General features: G+C 44.5%; 1 protein-coding gene across 4 annotated transcripts in view; it reads left to right on the top strand.

The window, feature by feature from the left end:
• Positions 1-17,832, top strand: part of TLE1 (TLE family member 1, transcriptional corepressor) — a 91,391-nt gene that overhangs the window by 52,740 nt on the left and 20,819 nt on the right. For all 4 annotated transcript variants that reach the window (XM_042963722.1, XM_042963723.1, XM_042963720.1 and 1 more), the window contains 6 exons: positions 6,435-6,551; positions 10,116-10,169; positions 10,664-10,816; positions 12,162-12,306; positions 13,305-13,495; positions 15,062-15,138. In XM_042963722.1, the coding sequence (XP_042819656.1) occupies positions 6,435-6,551; positions 10,116-10,169; positions 10,664-10,816; positions 12,162-12,306; positions 13,305-13,495; positions 15,062-15,138 (737 nt within the window). The remainder of the gene's footprint in view (positions 1-6,434; positions 6,552-10,115; positions 10,170-10,663; positions 10,817-12,161; positions 12,307-13,304; positions 13,496-15,061; positions 15,139-17,832) is intronic.

The raw sequence follows: 17,832 nt of genomic DNA, 5'->3' as shown, positions 1-17,832 counted from the left end.
TTCACTTTCTTACACTTCTCGCCGTTGACAAGCGGGGATCCTGTTAGTTTTAGGGGTTAAAAATGCATTTGTTGAAATGTCAGGCACAATCTGTGAATGACCCGTTGGACTGCCGCAAAAAGTACAGCGGCAGGGTGATGGCTTAATTGGCACCAGGTGTAGCTGGAGAAGGCACACAGATGTGATGGGGGTGCGTCACTACCTAATTGTTTTAATATTCACCGAGAAGTTAATTGTCAGTGTAGAGTGTGCTAGCAAATTAGGTTCCCAATGCCTTAGTGTAACTGAGGATAAATGAGGTGTCATGAGTTTCCAATCTGTACCTCTGACACAAACACTTTTCCTGCGGGGAGGAGAAAGTTCCCAAGGGGAATCAGCATGGCAGCTCAAGAAATCCATTTGAATAATGTGCATTATTTTCACATTAGGGAAAGCTGTCTAGCTTTTGCTTTCTCCACGAGTGAGTTTTCCTTTCAGATTTGCTGCTGGTGGCTTCAAGGTTTAGACACGGTTGGCAGAAGAGTTGCTTTGAGGTCTCAGAATCGATGAAGGATACATGAAGGCTCTGTAACAAGTGTTCTGGTAACACTGACAGTGTAACATTCCATTAAACTCGCTTTCTCTCATATTTTCTGGAGTTTACCTTCCAGAATATCCACCGACATGAACAGCCATTACTGTTAAATTGCTAAAGAAAAGTGCAAGTTTTGGAACAAAGGGTATAAAGACTGGTTTTCATCTGTATTGAAGGATCTGGGTCTCTGTCTCATTTTTGAGTAGATATTTAGAGCATGAAATAGAAACGTCATTGTCCAGGGTGGTGAGAATAAAGGTCACACAAAGTCCAAATCTTGATGTACTTGTTTGATTCAACTGAATGAACAGTCTCCAGGTCAGCAGGCTCTTAATGCTTAACATCAAAAGTTCTTGAATGAAGGCATGGTTTAATAATTGCATGTGGATGTTTATTTTTGATTTACGAGAATAATACATTGTCCACTTCTCCCCACGAGGTTCAAACACTCTGCCAACTCTCTAGGTGCCAACTTGCACCCAGAGAGCTACAGCAGGGAAGAGTCCTGGTATGTGTTTTTAGAAAACGTGTTTCACCCAGTTGGGATGATGGGATCAGGCTCCAGCAGCTCAAGGGAGTGTATACCACTTGTAATAGATCTGCCACTTTTTTTCTTTTCTTCTCTGAGTAGCTCTTTTACTCTTGTGACTGTTCTTAACCATCACATCACTGAATGGGAGGAGAAACGACCCTCAGGGAGTGTATATTAATTGTAGTGAACAACTCGCCTGTTGTCAGGGAAGGTGCACACTGAGATTTTATGTTCTCCAGATTTTTTAAGAGGGAGAGTTCCCTTGGGGCACATGTTTTCTTTGTCCCTGCACCTCATCTATTTATTTCATGTGTAGTTTTCTACCTGCAGATGGAGAGAACCGTATGCCATGGGGCTGACAGGTCTTGTGGACCCTCTTTCTTCTGACTGGTGGTCAGCATTGGAGGGGGATCTTTTTTTTTTCTCTAGAGACCTGTCAGATGTACCTCTCCCTTTACTGTTTTCCTTGGCTCTCTTCTCATAAGTGTGTGCCACATGTACAGAAAATCATCGCGGTTTTAGAATTTTTTTTTTATTTTTAATGGTTTTTTTAAAGTTTATTTATCCATTTTGAGAGAGAGACTGGGGAGAGGGGCAGAAAGAGGGAGAATCCTGAGCAGGCTCCGTGCTCACATGGGAGCCCGATGCGGGGCTCGATCTCACAAGCTCAGGTGAGATCTCTACCTGAGCTGAAATCAAGAGTCAGACACTTAACCAGGGTGCCTGGGTGTGTCATTTGGTTAAGTGTCCAGCTCACGTCAGATCTCACAGTTTGTGAGTTTGAGTCCTGCATTGCATCGGGCTCCGGGCTGACAGCCTGGAGTCTGCTTCGGATTCTCATTCTCCCTCTCTCTCTCTCTCTCTCTCTCTGTCTCTCTGCCCCTCCCCCCCACATGCTAGCTCTCTCTCTCTCTCTCTCTCAAAATAAACAAACAAACAAAAAGTCCGACACATAACTAGCTGAGCCACCCAGGCACCCCATGGTTTTAGAATTTCAGTTTGTTTTGAAGTCATAATGTGTTTTTCGACCTTGATTTGCTCAGATTTGTAATCTCCCCTGTGGCTGTGTAAATCTCCCAATTTCGAGCTCTTGTGGAAGATACAGAGTAAATAAGATGATTTTGTTTAGTTAAAACAGAATTTTAAAAACAAAGGGAAACTTACATGCAGTCTCAAAAATCCCAGACCTCAGGACATTTGTAATAGAAATTTGCCCAGTAATTATCATTTTTGAAAATTTCTGGCAGATGTTTAAATTTTACCAGCTGCAAGGTGAAATAAAACACTGAGTTTCTTGGCTAGAATTAGAGTATATCAGTCCGTGTGATAACCCTAGTTCTCATGCGGATTAAAAAAACTCTGATTCGCAATTAAATATTTATTTGGCAGATTAAATGTTTGAAAATGAACTTTACGTGATGAATGCTGTTTAATAGATTAAAGCCTTTCAAAATATGAACGCTGGGAGAAGTCTGGTGGCAACTAAGTCTGCACAGCGGCTAGTGGCCGTGGTTGACATCGCGTGAAGTGATGCTGTGGGTCCCTGGACTACTTTGAGTTGCCCTCTGCCGACGCCTGTTTTAGTTTGCATCTTGGGTTGCAAATGGCAGGATTCGGGAGTGGAAAGGCAGGAATTTGGGACTGTCTTGGGGTCATTTTAATATAGAATGTAATTTTTTAAAACATGTTCACAGTTTTTGTATGGTGGCATAAAACCAAGTGTGTGTTTGTGTGTGTGTGAGAGAGAGAGACAGAGACAGAGACTGTTAAGGAATCTGAGTGTGGGCGGGGGGGTTGTCAGAGAAAGCATGCAGCTTGCATTAGGTATTGTTCTGTCATATTAGAATGTTAAATGGGTAGGGGCGCCTGGGTGGCTCAGTCAGTTAAGCAACGACTTTGGCTCCGGTCATGATCTGAAGGTTCATGGGTTTGAGCCCCACTTTGGGCTCTGTGCTGACAGCTCAGAGCCTGGAGCCTGCCTCAGATTCTGTCTCCTCCTCTCTCTCTGATCCTCCTTTGCTTGCACCCTATCTCTCTCTGTCTCTCAAAAATAAATAAACGTTAAAAAAAAAAAAAGAATGTTAAATGGTTAAATGTTAATGGTTAACAGAGCCAGTGTGACTTTTAAGTGATAAGTATGTGGGGGGAAGTATTCAATGTACATAAGTTACATATAAGAATCACTCCTCTGGGAGTGGAGACACTGACTTAATAGGAAGAGCTTTGTGACTTTAGATAAATTGCCTCCCCTCTCTGGTCAGCCTCCAGATAAAAGGAGGGGGATGAAGAAGATGAATAGTAAGTCTGTTTAAGGTTGCTTTGGCCTCTTCAAAGGTTTGATCTAATTACCATCTGTATTTCCCATGTACAAGTTTAAAAAAACAGTGAAGCAGCCTTAAGTTTCGTTCTTTGGCCTTTTTCAATGTTGATTAAATGTTAAATGTTAATGTTGAATGTGATACTATCTTATCCAAGTCCAGATCTAACAAATCAAGATAGAACTCTAAATTTTGAAAATCCAAATGATACTCAGTCACTACCCAGGAATAATCTTTTTATTCTTACAGTGTGTATAAAATGGCTCCTAATGACTATTACTCACCCTTGAGCTGTGAGGAACAGAAGCTGGTGTGTGAGGAAAGCACAGAGCTCTGGGGGGTAGGGGGAGCTTATGGTATCACCAGACAGCCACTAATACCTGTGAAGTCACTTTTGGGTTTCTGGGGAGTGCACAAGGGGACCATGAAGATTAGGGTCACCTAGGCAGTAGTTTAACCAAAACAGCTGTTGTTGCCGACAGTGAAGTTCATTAGGCTGGAACTGTTTGCTGAAATCAGGAAAAACAAGGAAAGCAGTGTCAGAGCTGGAAGATGTCGGGGACAGTTACACAAAGGAGACTGGGTTCATGGGAACAAGGGTAAAGGAAGTGGTCTGTTTTTGGTGGGGTTGCGGCATGAACCAGCTACCCCCTGGCTCCTGACTGTGGCTCTCCCAGGCCTTTCCACCCACAGTCTTTGGGGCCTTGTTTTGAATCCATTTTATGGCATCAAAGGTACCATGAGACATTGTGTTTCGTAACTTGTCTGAGTCTGCCATTTTGAATGGAGCCAATTTTCACATAAGTAGGGGTGCTAATTACTAGCTGTGTCCAAATTTAGAGGAACTTCCAGAGCTTTTCAAAACCTATTCAGATTATAGACCTCATTGAAGCCCTTCATGCGGGAATTACAGTAGTAACTTCTAACGTGTAGAGAAGCAGAGGTGTCAAAGCTTGACAGGCTTATGGGTCCGGCTATAGAAATGTCACTGTTTCTGACAAATTGCATTGTTGCTAACAGAAGTGTAGTTTACTTTTATGTTTACAATACCACTTGACATCATTAAAAAAAATAATAGGATCCTTAAAAAACTGTCTATGAATGGCTGAGCGGTTTGGATGTCCAGTGCTGGTTATAGCAGGAAGGCTATGGAGAGACTTAACTTTAAAATTACATGTGGACACCAAGCCTATGCTGCATTCTTCAGGGCACTGGGGCAGCTGTAAAGTTGAGTGCGCTGTGGCACTGCCCTTAATGCATCTATCTGGTCAGTGTCTGGACAAGGAGACTTCAGAGCTGATAACATCGAAAACACAGGCAGGTGCATTTATTGGACGCTGTTTACACCTGAGCACAAGCTGCTCCTCCCCTCCATGGCTCAGCTTTTAGGAATACGCATTAACACTTTCAGGAGTTTTCTTAAGTCTCCTGTGTCCTATTGGGGGCGGCGGGGGAGGGGGGGTGGCGGTGAGTCTGGGTCGGAAGGGTTAGTTTTTAGCAGACATTTACTAAGGTAATTAGTTTAGGGATCCAGCCAGCTCACCTTTCAGCCCCACACACTGTGCTAAAGACAGTACTCGGAGCTACTCTGTATTGAATTGCATGGGTCCCTCCTTCTGCTTTTATGAAAGCCTCCTGCATTTGTATAGCTTGAATGGTCATGAATCAAAGCTCAGCTCACTTTGGTGTCAGCCCCTGCAGTGGGCAAAGAGGCTTCAGATTGCCTCCTGGTCCCCAGTTTTGATTTCCTCCTGTGTGTGGTTGAGCTGGGAATGCTCCCATGGTGAAGTCCACAGTTTTCACGAGGAGGCTTTGAGAGCCAGCCACCTGGCTATCATCTTGGACTGGTTAGGAGTGAAGACCCCCCCCCCCCCAATCCCCGACCCCGGCTTTTAAAAATTTGTTTCTGGTACATGCCATTGCATTAGGGGTGGTCTAACTTAACGGTTTTCCCCAGCCCCTTCCATTTTACATTGTGGCAGAGAAAGGTTACATAATTGTCTGTTGGCCCTGGACATCCTCTTGTTAGTTCTCCTACATCTTGCAGAAATTGGGGTTATCTGGGCTTTGTGAAGGAGATTTTTGCACAGCTCCTTCAGTATTGTTCAAGGCAGTAACACATCACTGAACAAATTGCCCCCTTGCATATGCTAATCCCGTACTTAAAAGGACTCATTGTAACTTGTTCTGATGCTTTAGCCTGAGGGGAGATGGGAATTGAAGGGATGGCAGATCGTGTCATGTGACCCCCAAATACCTAAAATGCTTGTTTTCTTTGGGTCAACAGTTCCTACTTGGCACTTGCGAATGAAAGTCTCCTGTGTGGTTGGTAGAAAAGATTAGTCCTTGCTCCTGCTTTTGTGTGGGGGAGCTGGCCTAGCTGTTGAAGATTCACTGGCTGAAATGCCCGCTTTGGGTCTTAAATTTCAGTGCTATTGGCAAGGAACACCAAATCTTATTTTCAACAGTAAATTAAAAGAATTCAAAAGAGTCCTTCATTGTTGCTGTGGAGAATGTGATTTGCCTTTTAGGAAGCCACGCTGTTAATCTCACCTGCTCTCTCGGTGTGTGTTTTTTGAGGGGCACACATTGACTGTTACAGTCACAGAATACGTCTAATAGAATAATCTCAGGTTCTGCTCATAGGCCATTTATATTCCTGACCAGGAAATTGCAGTGGGAAAGAATAAAAAACACATCCTCATGTAAACAGCAAGCTCCCATTTCTCTAACAGTAAAAAGAACGGAAGAACATTTTAAGTGAGTAGGGCCTGAAGGATCCACCAGGCTTCAGATGGTTTGATTGCATAGTCAGGGTCTCTCTTTTAAGTGCTTGAACCTCCATAAATGTTTGCCATCAAAGTCTTCAGCCAAGATGAATTAAATGGAATGAAAGGCTGTGTAGGTATCACCTTTCTAATATAGCTGTCACATCCAGGTTGGGTTTTCATGTGTACAAAGAGACCTGGGAAGGAATCCTTGATTTTTTTTTTTTTTTTTTGTCTTGCAGAGTAATTCCCTCTTGGTCCCAGACAGTCTAAGGGGCACAGATAAACGCAGAAATGGGCCTGAATTTTCCAATGACATCAAAAAAAGAAAGGTGGATGACAAGGACTCCAGCCACTATGTAAGTAAATAAAGGACTTGAAACAGTATTTGTTTGCTTACTTCTAAGTGAACATACAAGCGTACTCTAAGATTTTAGTGATAATCTCACATCCTTTAAATTTCTAATACTATAAAGAGAATAGATTCTTACATTATAAGGTACTATTTCCCTCTAGAGCTGTAAATTATGCTCTGTCAGGCTCACTATTACATTTTAGGCTTTCTGCCTAAGTTCCTCCTAAGAGGGGATTTAAGCATGCAGGACTACCTTTGTGGACTTGAAGCCTGTGCATTTGCATAGGGCCCTGCTCTTAAAGGGACCTTGCCCTTGGTTTAATGCTCTGCTCTCATCATCTTCAAATTCTCAATTTTTGAACAAGGGCCTGCATCTTTCTGTCCTCGGCCCTACAAATACGGTAGCCTGTCCTGCTAAAATAATCAGGGTAAGAATTTCACTGTTACAGAATACCTTTTGGGATGCTGTTCTGTTGATGTATTCAGACTCATATTCGGTCTTGAGGTATAGTTCATCCTCTTGAACAGCAAGCAGTTTAGCGATGTAAGTCCGTTGGTGAAAATGGGAAAAACTCTGAAGGCATCTAAATCAGACCCTGCAGACTGAGAACACAGGCCTGTGTAGGGAGGGCACTTGACTCAGATCTAGCTGCAACCACATTCACAAGGAGAGCAAACCAAGCCACATGGCGATTGGCTCAGGTCCGAGGGTCATAAACTGCAGCTGATAGATGACTTGGCGTTTTCTGTGTGTCCCTGAGTGTGTCTATTTCAAGATGGACACATTCCTGGGAACAGCATGAGACCAGAATGCTGTATTAGGCCACTTCCTGTTGCTTGTGGAAGAAGTGTCCGCCTCTGGCTGGCATGCAGGTTATATGGGGGTTTACACGCTAGGCCTCTCGGCCTCCTTCTGGCCGGCTCAAGCCAAGAGCCAACAGTGGGTAATATTTCCTGAGCAACAGCTTGTTAGTATCAGGTACTGTGTGCTTTTACATGGATTGTTTCATTGGGCTCTTAACTCTGTGAGTTCAGTGCCATGACTTCCATTTTAGAGGAAGAAACTGAGGCACAGAGCTTGTAAGTGATTTGCCCAAGGTCAGAGTTAGTGGCAGAGCCTGGAGGCAGTCTAACTCCAGAATGCATTGTCTTCACCAGGCTAAGATTCCCAAACTGAGGGTCTAGGAATGGATATTTTGCCAGAGGTCCTTGTATTGGTCCACACTTTGCACTATGATAACATTCCCAGGACATGACATGCAGAAATTTGGAGGTTGCCGATAATACAGTTTTGAGTTCTGCATGAGGCTTGTGTAGATATTTAGTAGCAAGTGATCGAGAACAGAATCCATAGCTGTGCCTTACTGTTTTATAACCTGCTTATATTAGGTATGGCCAGTTGTATAGGTAGTTCAGGGTGATGTGTTGACATGATGTTGGAGAGTCTGGGGCGAAGTCCTCAGACCTTAGCTCTTTGATGACCTTCACACTGTACTGTGAAGGCTTAACATTGGCGGAAGCGTCCAGTGCAAAGCTGATTGAAATTACAGACTCCTTAAGGACTTCACAGGCTCATTGTAGTAAATGAGTTATTTGCTACTTTTTGCCAGTTTGTACAATATGTGAACCATTTTTGTAATTGTTTTTCTAAAAGGGAAAACCTTTTGGCTTCTATTTTTCACTGCCGCTGTCTTTGGGTTCTTAACGCCTGAAAAACATTTGTGCTTTTCTGAAGTCTTTTACTAAGAGAGAAAGCAAATTTTCTTTAGTATTAACTTTTTTTTTTTTTTATTACATAAAAATATTTCTTTCAATAGGCTGTTATTTTGAATTACCCAGGCTTCCTCACTGGTTATAATTTTATGTTGTTACAGTGAATTGCATGGTGCTTTAACAACAATGATTAAAGTAAATCTAGTAACACACTGTTGGAAGAAAGTAAATTGGGTCTTCCACATGTAACATTCTAGGTACAGTTAGAAAAAAACATTTAAGGGGCTCCTGGGTGGCTCAGTTGGTTAAACAGCTGACTTCAGCTCAGGTCATGATCTCACGGTTCGTGAGTTCAAGCCCTGTGTGGGGCTCTGTGCTGACAGCTCAGAGCCTGGAGCCTGCTTCGGAGTCTGTGTCTCCCTCTCTCTCTCTGCCCCTCCCTCTCTCTCTCTGCCCCTCCCCAGCTTCTGCTCTCTCTCTTCCCTCTCTTTCTAAAAATAAATAAACATTTTAAAAAGAAGAAAACATTTAAAAGGTATGAATTTAAAGTTGAAGATAACTTTCTAGTTGAACATAGAAGCCCCTTAGAAAGCCATTGTGGCTAATATTCGCCCTCGTACTTATTAGTACAAATTGTCAGACACTTGTGTATTCGTAATTAACAGTGACATCAGGAAAAGGATTGTTTAGATCATAAATTCGTCACCAGGGGCGCCTGGGTGGCGCAGTCGGTTAAGCGTCCGACTTCAGCCAGGTCACGATCTCGCGGTCCGTGAGTTCGAGCCCCGCGTCAGGCTCTGGGCTGATGGCTCAGAGCCTGGAGCCTGTTTCCGATTCTGTGTCTCCCTCTCTCTCTGCCCCTCCCCAGTTCATGCTCTGTCTCTCTCTGTCCCAAAAATAAATAAAAAACGTTGAAAAAAAAATTTAAAAATAAATTCGTCACCTACTACTTTTTGAGAACCGGGACCCATGGCGACATCATACTTCTTTCATGTACCCATTGTATTACTCTGTACTAAAGGACGCAAAGCCTTTTGGCTAAGAAAGTAGACTTTTTCAGTCTGCCCTAAACTTGATGTAGGAATGATAACATAATTGAATAGCCTTTCTGAAGTTTTTTCAAACTTAGTGCAACCTTGCAGTTTTCCTTGATTAGCAAATTTTATGGCTTTATGAAGAGAAAATAAAAGCCCAAGGGCAGGACTCTAGCGCCTCCAGATTTTGCTGTCCTGTGTTCCTTCCATCTCTCCAAAAATATTCCAAACTCATTGCCAACAAGATTTATTCTTAACATGTCCTAACGTTATTCCAGTTGAGTGGATAGCTTTGTTGTTTTTAGTTTTTTGCTGTTTTTTTTCCTCAGTAATTAGTAACCCAATGGGAACATGGTTTAAGTTTGTCTTTGTAATTACAAATTGTCTATGAACACGAGATTTGTTGGCTGTCTTCAAGAATGATACACACAAAGCAATGACATGAAATTGTATTCTTAACATCCAGTGGGAAAGAGTCCTCTTATACTTATAAAGACATGGCGGATTTTAGATTATAAAAGAGATTCAGCTGTTACAAGCATTTATTGAGCTCTTACTAGGTACCCAGTGTTTGCAACTTGCGCTCACCAGTATGATATGTAGCAGGTATGCAACTGCAACAGTTCCTCGCTGGAGCTTTGCGTAGCCCCAGGTCAGATAAGTAGCGGGGAGGTGGTGTTAATGACAAGGGGCTGGCAATCTGGAATGGAACCTGTAGGCATGTCCTAGGCCATTTTTTAGTCTGTCTGCTACCAAGAACTCTTGAAATTTAACTGGGCCTCCAACCCTTTAATAAATGGCATTAAAATGTCTTTTTCCAGGACAGCGATGGTGACAAAAGCGATGACAACTTAGTTGTGGATGTGTCTAACGAGGTAACCATTCATTTTCTCAGAGTTTATGTTCAGAGTGACTTTTGAGAAAACAGAACGGTGGAGCCATGGTGTTTGGTTTCTTACAACTTTACACGTTAAAAACTTAGTGGCTGTTCACGGGTGGAACGACAGTGGTCTACCTGATGAGAACTTTTGTTTCCTTTAAAAAGAAAAATCTGTTTTCCCTATCATTTTGGATTTGTATGCTGGATATCTGGTGCTCCTTTCTTTCCTGTGCCCTCTGGGCAAAGTATGAGCATGAGGGGAGGATATGATAGTTCCTAGAAAACTTCCTCTGTGCTGTCTTCATGGGTGTGTTTGCAAATACCATCCTGGTAATGATAACAACATTGCACACCCCCAAGTCCCCCAGATCTAAAGGACTTAGAGCGCCCTCCTTTAATTTAGAGAATTGGTGTGGAAATAGAGTCTGTAAAGCGCAAGGTCCGTCCATTGTAAATGAAATCACGAAAACTTTACTTATGCTTGTTGAGGACCCTTCTTCTCCGCGAGCAAGCCCTGCCCATTCACCCAGGGAAAACGGGATCGACAAAAACCGTCTGCTGAAGAAAGATGCTTCTAGCAGCCCAGCATCCACAGCCTCCTCGGGAAGCTCCACTTCTTTGAAATCCAAAGAAATGAGCTTGGTAGGTCATAAGAGCCATCACTTGCCCATTTAGCAGTTTACTTATCCTTTGTGGTTCAGAGGACCCTCAAGTATTTGAAACGTGGGGATTTTTTTTTTTTTTTTTTTTTTACTGAGTGAGAGTCCTGTTTTTAAGTGTTTAAAGTGAGTCTGCTCCTCGTACTCTTTGTCCCACACAGTGTTTTCCTTTCTCCCTCTCAGTAGGCTCTTTTGGGCCATGATTAGAGAGCTTCCACGTCCATTACCCTTTTACTGGGCAACCTCATAGGTCCTGAGAAATCCTCATTTTCTTAAGCTGTCCATTTTGCCTTGTATTAAACTGACCCATTGTGTCAGGGCATGTTGGAATTGGGTTGGGGTCAGAGTGGGGAGGTACTCAAATGGCCCCGGGGCCCAGGGGAAGCCTGGAACTGGCATGGGGAGGGCAGAGCCTTGGAGCCTGTTCATGCTTTCAACCGTTCAGCAAATACTGGGGAGTGTGTCATCTCATAACTCACAAAAACCGAGCCATAACAACCCTGTGTTTGATTCCTACACAGTCTTCCTAGGCATTATCCCATTTCACTGATGGGGAGGAAAGCCTGAGGAGCTTGCCAAGTTTACACAGCCCATCAGATCCATGGCCAGAGGGGGCTGGGGTCTCTCCCTAGCCCGTGCATGCTCTTTGCTACCCCACAGCACTTCTCAGGCCTGGATTTAAAGAATGAAAGGTTGAGATGACGAGGATGATGCCCTGTAACCCCGTTACTGACTCCTGAAGGCCTCTGTGCTCGCGGGTCCACACCGGTTATGTAGGCAAGCGGGTGGCCGTGTGAAACTCCACACACATCTCTCAAACTGATAAGACTCCTTCTCGGGCTTTTGCCTTTGAGATGCCGGTTTGCTTCTCATCAGATCAGTGGCCCTGCTGCCTCTCACCATTCATCTCAATTCCACTGCTACTAAAAGGCAAGATTAGAAAATAGAGATCCTCCCTCTGACATTCTTGGTGACCGGGCCATTTGTTTCTGAGTGACTGGGAATTTTTCTCTGGGTGGTCATCATTCTAACTTGGCCCAGTTCCAAAGTCCACACGCCTGATGGAAAAATACTTTTTAAAATAAAATCTGCGGAGGAAGAAGTGTGATCATGTTCTGTGTCTCTAGCTAGAGTTTTAATTCTGGCAGGAAGAGGAAAGGTCAACATTTCTCGCTCACAAGTTAATGCTGTCAACATTGTGTGGATTTATGGAAATTGGCTGAGGGAGTAGCTAGAAGGTGCCCAGTGTCCCAGCTGCTGTTGTGATAAATTGTGTAATATGGCTTGGATTAAAAATAATACTCATTTAATTTGTTTAATGATACCAGCATGAAAAAGCCAGCACGCCTGTTCTGAAATCCAGCACACCGACGCCTCGGAGCGACATGCCAACGCCGGGCACCAGCGCCACTCCAGGACTCCGTCCAGGCCTCGGCAAGCCTCCAGCCATGGACCCCCTCGTTAACCAAGCCGGTAGAGCATTGCCTCTTATTGTGCTTTGTTTTGTTTTTTCCCTTTCCCGGCTTGGTTCGTTGTCTGTGCACTCCTGACGCCATTTCCCCATGAATATGAAATGCACTTACTGCCTGCCTGCCTCCTTCCTATCCCTGAAAAGCCATGATAAGAAACAGATGTTTGTCCTGAGAGGTTCAGCAGCTGCACCCTGTTCGGTCTCCGACTGTTTACATTTGGCGTTTTTAAAAAATTTATTTCCAAATAATCCAAATCCTAGGAACTTCGATGAAGTTTCCGATAATAATTCCACATGTAAGCTCCTTCCCGAACTGTCACTGTGTGTCTGAGTTCCCTAACTCTGACTGAAACGGGTGGCCCAAGTGTGCTGCTTGCTCACGTTACTTGGCGGGTTTTCTGCCGGCTCATCCCTCAGGAATCACTGGTCTCTCTGGCAGGAGAAATTGGGAGGGTTTCGCTGAGAGTCGAGCGAATAAATTGGTAACTTTTGACTTTATCTTCCTTAACATCTTGGGCCCAGAGGAAAGTAGGCCCCAGAATATTCCTCCTGAACCTATGCTTTGGCTTACTAAACCCAGGGTCAGGTTTTTGTTTGGAATTGGTACCAAGGAGCGGAAAGTTTGAACTGAAGGAGAAATCTTGGATTTTATCCAAACCTTCTTTTGGGATTAAGTCAAGTAGACAGGTAGTGTGTGGGCCTTGGTTTGCCATCTATGAATTGGGTACGATACTGCTGCTTCATTTTAATTCCCTGATTTCTCAGTGGTGCCAAGCCTATACCAAGGAGGAAGTGCATGGGCAGTGCTTTCCTTGGGGTCTCTTTTTCCCTGGAGAGGACTTCAGCCAAGTTGGTGGTGATCAAACCACCCACCCAAGCTTTCCCGGCTTGTCCTCGCCTCTCGTGAACGGCGCTAGAAGGGACCCCGGAGCTGACAGTCAGGCTGGACCACAGCGGCCGGCTGAGTCACGTCACGCGCGCGGCTTGTGCTTCCTTGCAGCGGCCGGCCTGAGGACGCCGCTGGCGGTGCCCGGCCCGTACCCTGCCCCGTTCGGGATGGTGCCCCACGCCGGCATGAACGGGGAGCTGACCAGCCCCGGCGCTGCCTACGCCAGCCTGCACAACATGTCCCCGCAGATGAGCGCGGCCGCCGCCGCCGCCGCCGTGGTGGCCTACGGGCGCTCCCCGATGGTAGGTGTCCCCGCCCACGCCTGCGGAACAGAGCCCCAGTGTCCCCGCGCCTGCTGCCCTCAGCATGCCGCTTCGTGACGTTAGGGCCCACCGCGTCTTGGATCACTGTTTTTGTGGATGAAATGAGGCAGTGTTAAGGAGCTGCTTTGATGGCTCCAGGGATGTCCGATTTTCTCCCCCAAGGTAGATTTTTTTTATTTGTTTATTTTTTGGAAGGTGATGGAATGACTCAAATAGCTTACAGACGCCTTTTCATGCATTTTCTTGAGGTTTTTTTTCCCCCCCTCTTTAATTATTAGGAAAAAATATTTGAGAAGCTGTAACTTGTTCTTTCTGTGCCTTTATTATTCTTTAAACCCAACAGTGTGGCTCAGGTATAAGCAGGGATCTCTCAGAGCAACAGGGAGAAAACAGGGATGACTGAAGCCTTCATGCATGTTGCCGTGTTCTTGCCCTGCCTTTTGCCACTGTGTAAACCACCTCCTTTTTGATCCAGAAGATACAAAACTGCATGTAAAGGGTAAAATCAACTGTAATCCTTGACTGCATCGGAGAAAGGGAATAGATTATACCGAATAGAAGTCCCGATATATTCTCTTGACCGGAATATGTTGTGTTCATATTTCTCCTCTCCCCTCTTCAGATAGCGTTACCTCCAGTAGTTGGGGCTGAGAGTGAAGTTTGTGTTTTTTTCTCTTACATTGCACTAGTAGGAACGGCTGTGCAGTAGAGGGCAAGATAGTTTTTTTTTGGCTTTTTTTAAAATTACTTTTGACGGGCAGGGGAGGGGCCGAGAGAGAGGTAGACACAGAATCTGAAGCAGGCTCTAGGCTCAGAGCTGTCAGCACAGAGCCCAGTGTGGGTCTTGAACCCACGAATTGTGAGATCGTGACCTAAGCCGAAGTCGGACGCTTAACCAGCTGAGCCACCCAGGTACCCCGAGGGCAAGATAGTTTAAAGCAAAGTGGGCAGCCAAGGGGCTAGGTATCTTCGTTAGGGCGCACAAACTAGGGAACCTATGAATGTTTAAGCAGTAACTGTGAAACTGGGAGGTTATTTTGCCCCCTTGGGACATTTGGTAATATGTGGAGACACTTTTTACGATCAGTAGCACTGATACTTTTGGTACGTATTGTGTAGAAGCCAGGGGTGCTGCTAAACGTCCTGCCATGCCCAGGACAGCCCCAAACTATCCGGCCCCAAAACATTGATCGTGCCAAGGTCAAGGAGTCCTGACTCAGGCAGCATACTGCTCTCTGCACTTGTTTGGGCAAGGCAGGCCATCCTAAGTCCACAGGAAGTATTTACTGTGGGAAGCTGGATCTCCACGTACAAGTAGACCATGCTCCAGCCCACCTCCCCAAAAAGATGCGTAGCTTGTCATCTAGAGGTGCTTGTATTACTTCTTGCATTATAATTTTTCTTTTGAAAAATGTTAGCACATGTTCCTGTTCCTGTTTATGTTGCTTTGGAGATCTAGGAGTTTCTAGTGAAAAGTCTTTATAGATGTTCACAAAGTACGTACGCTATATAAACTGAGTCTTCAATGCCTTATTTTGTTTCCAGGTTGGGTTTGATCCTCCCCCTCACATGAGAGTACCTACAATCCCTCCCAACCTGGCAGGAATCCCTGGGGGGAAACCGTAAGTACCTCTAACTCCTCAGTTTTGTTTTAAAGGCAATTACTTAGTCATGGGTATTAGCAGACTAGAATTCCAAAGGGAGCACAGGCTTGGGCGTTTCCAAGGAGATTTCTAGTGCCTTTTCCTGAGGAGTGTTAACACTTTCTATAAATAGGCACCTTGTAGGTGTCATGCCTCTGTCTTCTCACTATGGGTGATCTCATGCATTTAGTTATTTCTGGAGAGAAGCTGTTGTAGACAGGGACCAGGAGGAAGGCAAGAACCGGGGGTGGTTGGCCCTCCTTGCTTGACCCTTCTTCAGAAAGCTGCCCTGCTTTGCCTTTGGTCAGAGGGTAGCTGCTGGAGATTTCCAACAGGACTGTGTTGTGAGCAGTAAGCTGTCACAAACTCTTGAAATCTCAAACTTGAAACGAGTTGTCTTTTTACCCAGCTCAGCGCTACCTTTTTGTTATTTTGGTGGAAACTAGAGTTGTGCAAAGGGTAGTTGTGGCATCTGGGCATCTGTTATTGGACCTCTCCGCCCGCCCACTGAAGTTTGGTGCGTGCTTTACTCTGAGAGGTCCAGAACTACAAAACACAGAATGGCTTTGACAGAAAACAAGAAAGATAGATTAAAGGGGCAAAAGAGCATTCAGAATTTGGAAAACCCTGTTGGTTATTCTCCCAGGGTCACTTAAAATCACTTGCTTCCATATGTTAGTAATTAGAAATGTGATTTTAAAGAATTCCGAAAGTTCTCAGTTTTTGTACAAAGCAGAGTAAACTACGGGTGTCTGTCTTATCTGCCATCGTGCACTCTGCCTTTCTAGGACCTTTTACAATTTTGGTTTTTCCAAATAGGGTTGTGTGTCATAGGCCTTCAGTTCTTTTTCTTTTTCTTTCTTTTTTTTTTAATGTTTATTTACTTTAAGAGAGAGTGAGCATGAGCGGGGGAGGGACAGAAAGAGAGAGCGAGAGAATCCCAAGCAGGCTCTGCGCTGTCAGCTCAGAGCCTAATGTGAGGCTTGAACTCACAGACCGTGAGGTCATGACCTGAGCTGAAATCAAGAGTCATATGCTTAACTGACTGAGCCCCCCAGGCGCCCCCAGTTTATTTTTCTTATACTCTCTACCTTTGTGTGGTTGCTTTTAGCTTTTATTTATGTGTCCACTGTGTATTGTATATTACATTATTCTGAGTGGTCCATTCAACCACCTGCTCATCTTTGTGTGATTTTGATTGGAGCCTTTCTTCAAATTAACCAGCAGCGTGAGGAAGAATGGAATTCCTTACTCCCATCACCTGCATTTTGGAAAGCAGATTTCCATGGCTGTACTTCACATGCATTGTAATGTCTGTTTCATGGTAATTTGATTCATGACGAAATGAGAGTTTTGTCTACAGTAGGAACTGGTAGAGATGTTAGGAATTTACAGTGACATCTAGGCCCAGGGAAGAGCAGGACTGGGGCAGGGGGAGGAGTGTTGCAAATGCTTTCTTACCTGGTAGATCTCTTCTGATTGAATAACCATGAACTGCTATGTCATGTATTTTGTTGGGTATGCCCCTCTGCATCCAGCCTGAGATGCCCCAGGGCACGTAATGGGTATTTATCTGTCGTCTCTGGCAGTGTGGCTGTTGTGTGTCCTACAAACTGGTGAGAGGATAAAGGGCAAATGAGTAATGTGAATAAGAGGCAATAATTAATAGTAACTGATGAATCTTCAGGGGAATAATCCACAAGTAATGCCAAGTTCAACTGACCAGTAGGGAAAGCCGGTTTCAAGAGTTGGAGGTGTGGGGGTACGTCTGGCTGCCAGGACCCCACCCTGAATGGGATATGTGAGGCAGTTGGGGTGGGGTGACAAGAGCAATGAGCTGTCATGATGGTGTTGGAGGTTGCTGTGCAGAGGACTATTAACTCAGACCTAACTAGGTCCTTACAGTGGTGTGTGTGTTCATAATGCAATTAGACACCAAGTTTAAACCTTGTGTGAATGGTAATACTGGTGTCATTTACGAAAGCCAAAATATTCACGTCCTTGGCTTGTGAGCACCTTGGATTTCTTTGTGTTCACAGCTCCATTATAAGATACGACGTGTTCAGGGACAATGACAGTGGGTTCAGCAGCAGAGTTGTGAGGGCGAGTCTCTGGGTCAGAGTGGTCACTGCTCTCCAACACAGTGAAAATACATTTTTTAGGATTTTCTTTTAAGTTTGAGGGGAGCTATATTATGTGAGGATGATCGAGTTAATATCAGAGGGAAAAATGGGAGTTCACCATTGTCTTTGGGGTCTGGGCTATACATATTACTCCCCTTGTTTTGGTCCATTAATTAGCGTGAGAGGACTTCCTGTCCTCATTGTTGAGTAAAGGAATACTTCTTGAGGCAGTGCTTCTCCAGTTTTTTCCCAATGTGACCAAGATTGGTACTCTGGTAACAGACAAGTACAGATGAATAGGGGAAGAAAGCTAGAAAATACAAGCCCAAGTTTTTTATTACAAGAGTCAGCTGTCAGGAACTGACTTTGTCAAGCTGCTGTAGAAACGTTTTCAACACCTACTCTCCATGAGTGAGCTGATGTCAGTGCAGAGAGTAGCAGATGTTTGCAGACCACACTTTGAGCAGCTTTGGTGTGAAGCACTTAAGAGAAATGGTGGAAAAACCAGCATGGCCAGGGTGAGGGTGGACAAGGTGTGGTAAAAGTTTGT

The sequence above is a fragment of the Panthera tigris genome, chromosome D4 (genome assembly GCF_018350195.1).
Source record: "Panthera tigris isolate Pti1 chromosome D4, P.tigris_Pti1_mat1.1, whole genome shotgun sequence".
In the NCBI taxonomy this organism is placed as follows: domain Eukaryota; kingdom Metazoa; phylum Chordata; class Mammalia; order Carnivora; family Felidae; genus Panthera; species Panthera tigris.
This window is presented reverse-complemented; position numbering and strand designations above follow the sequence as displayed.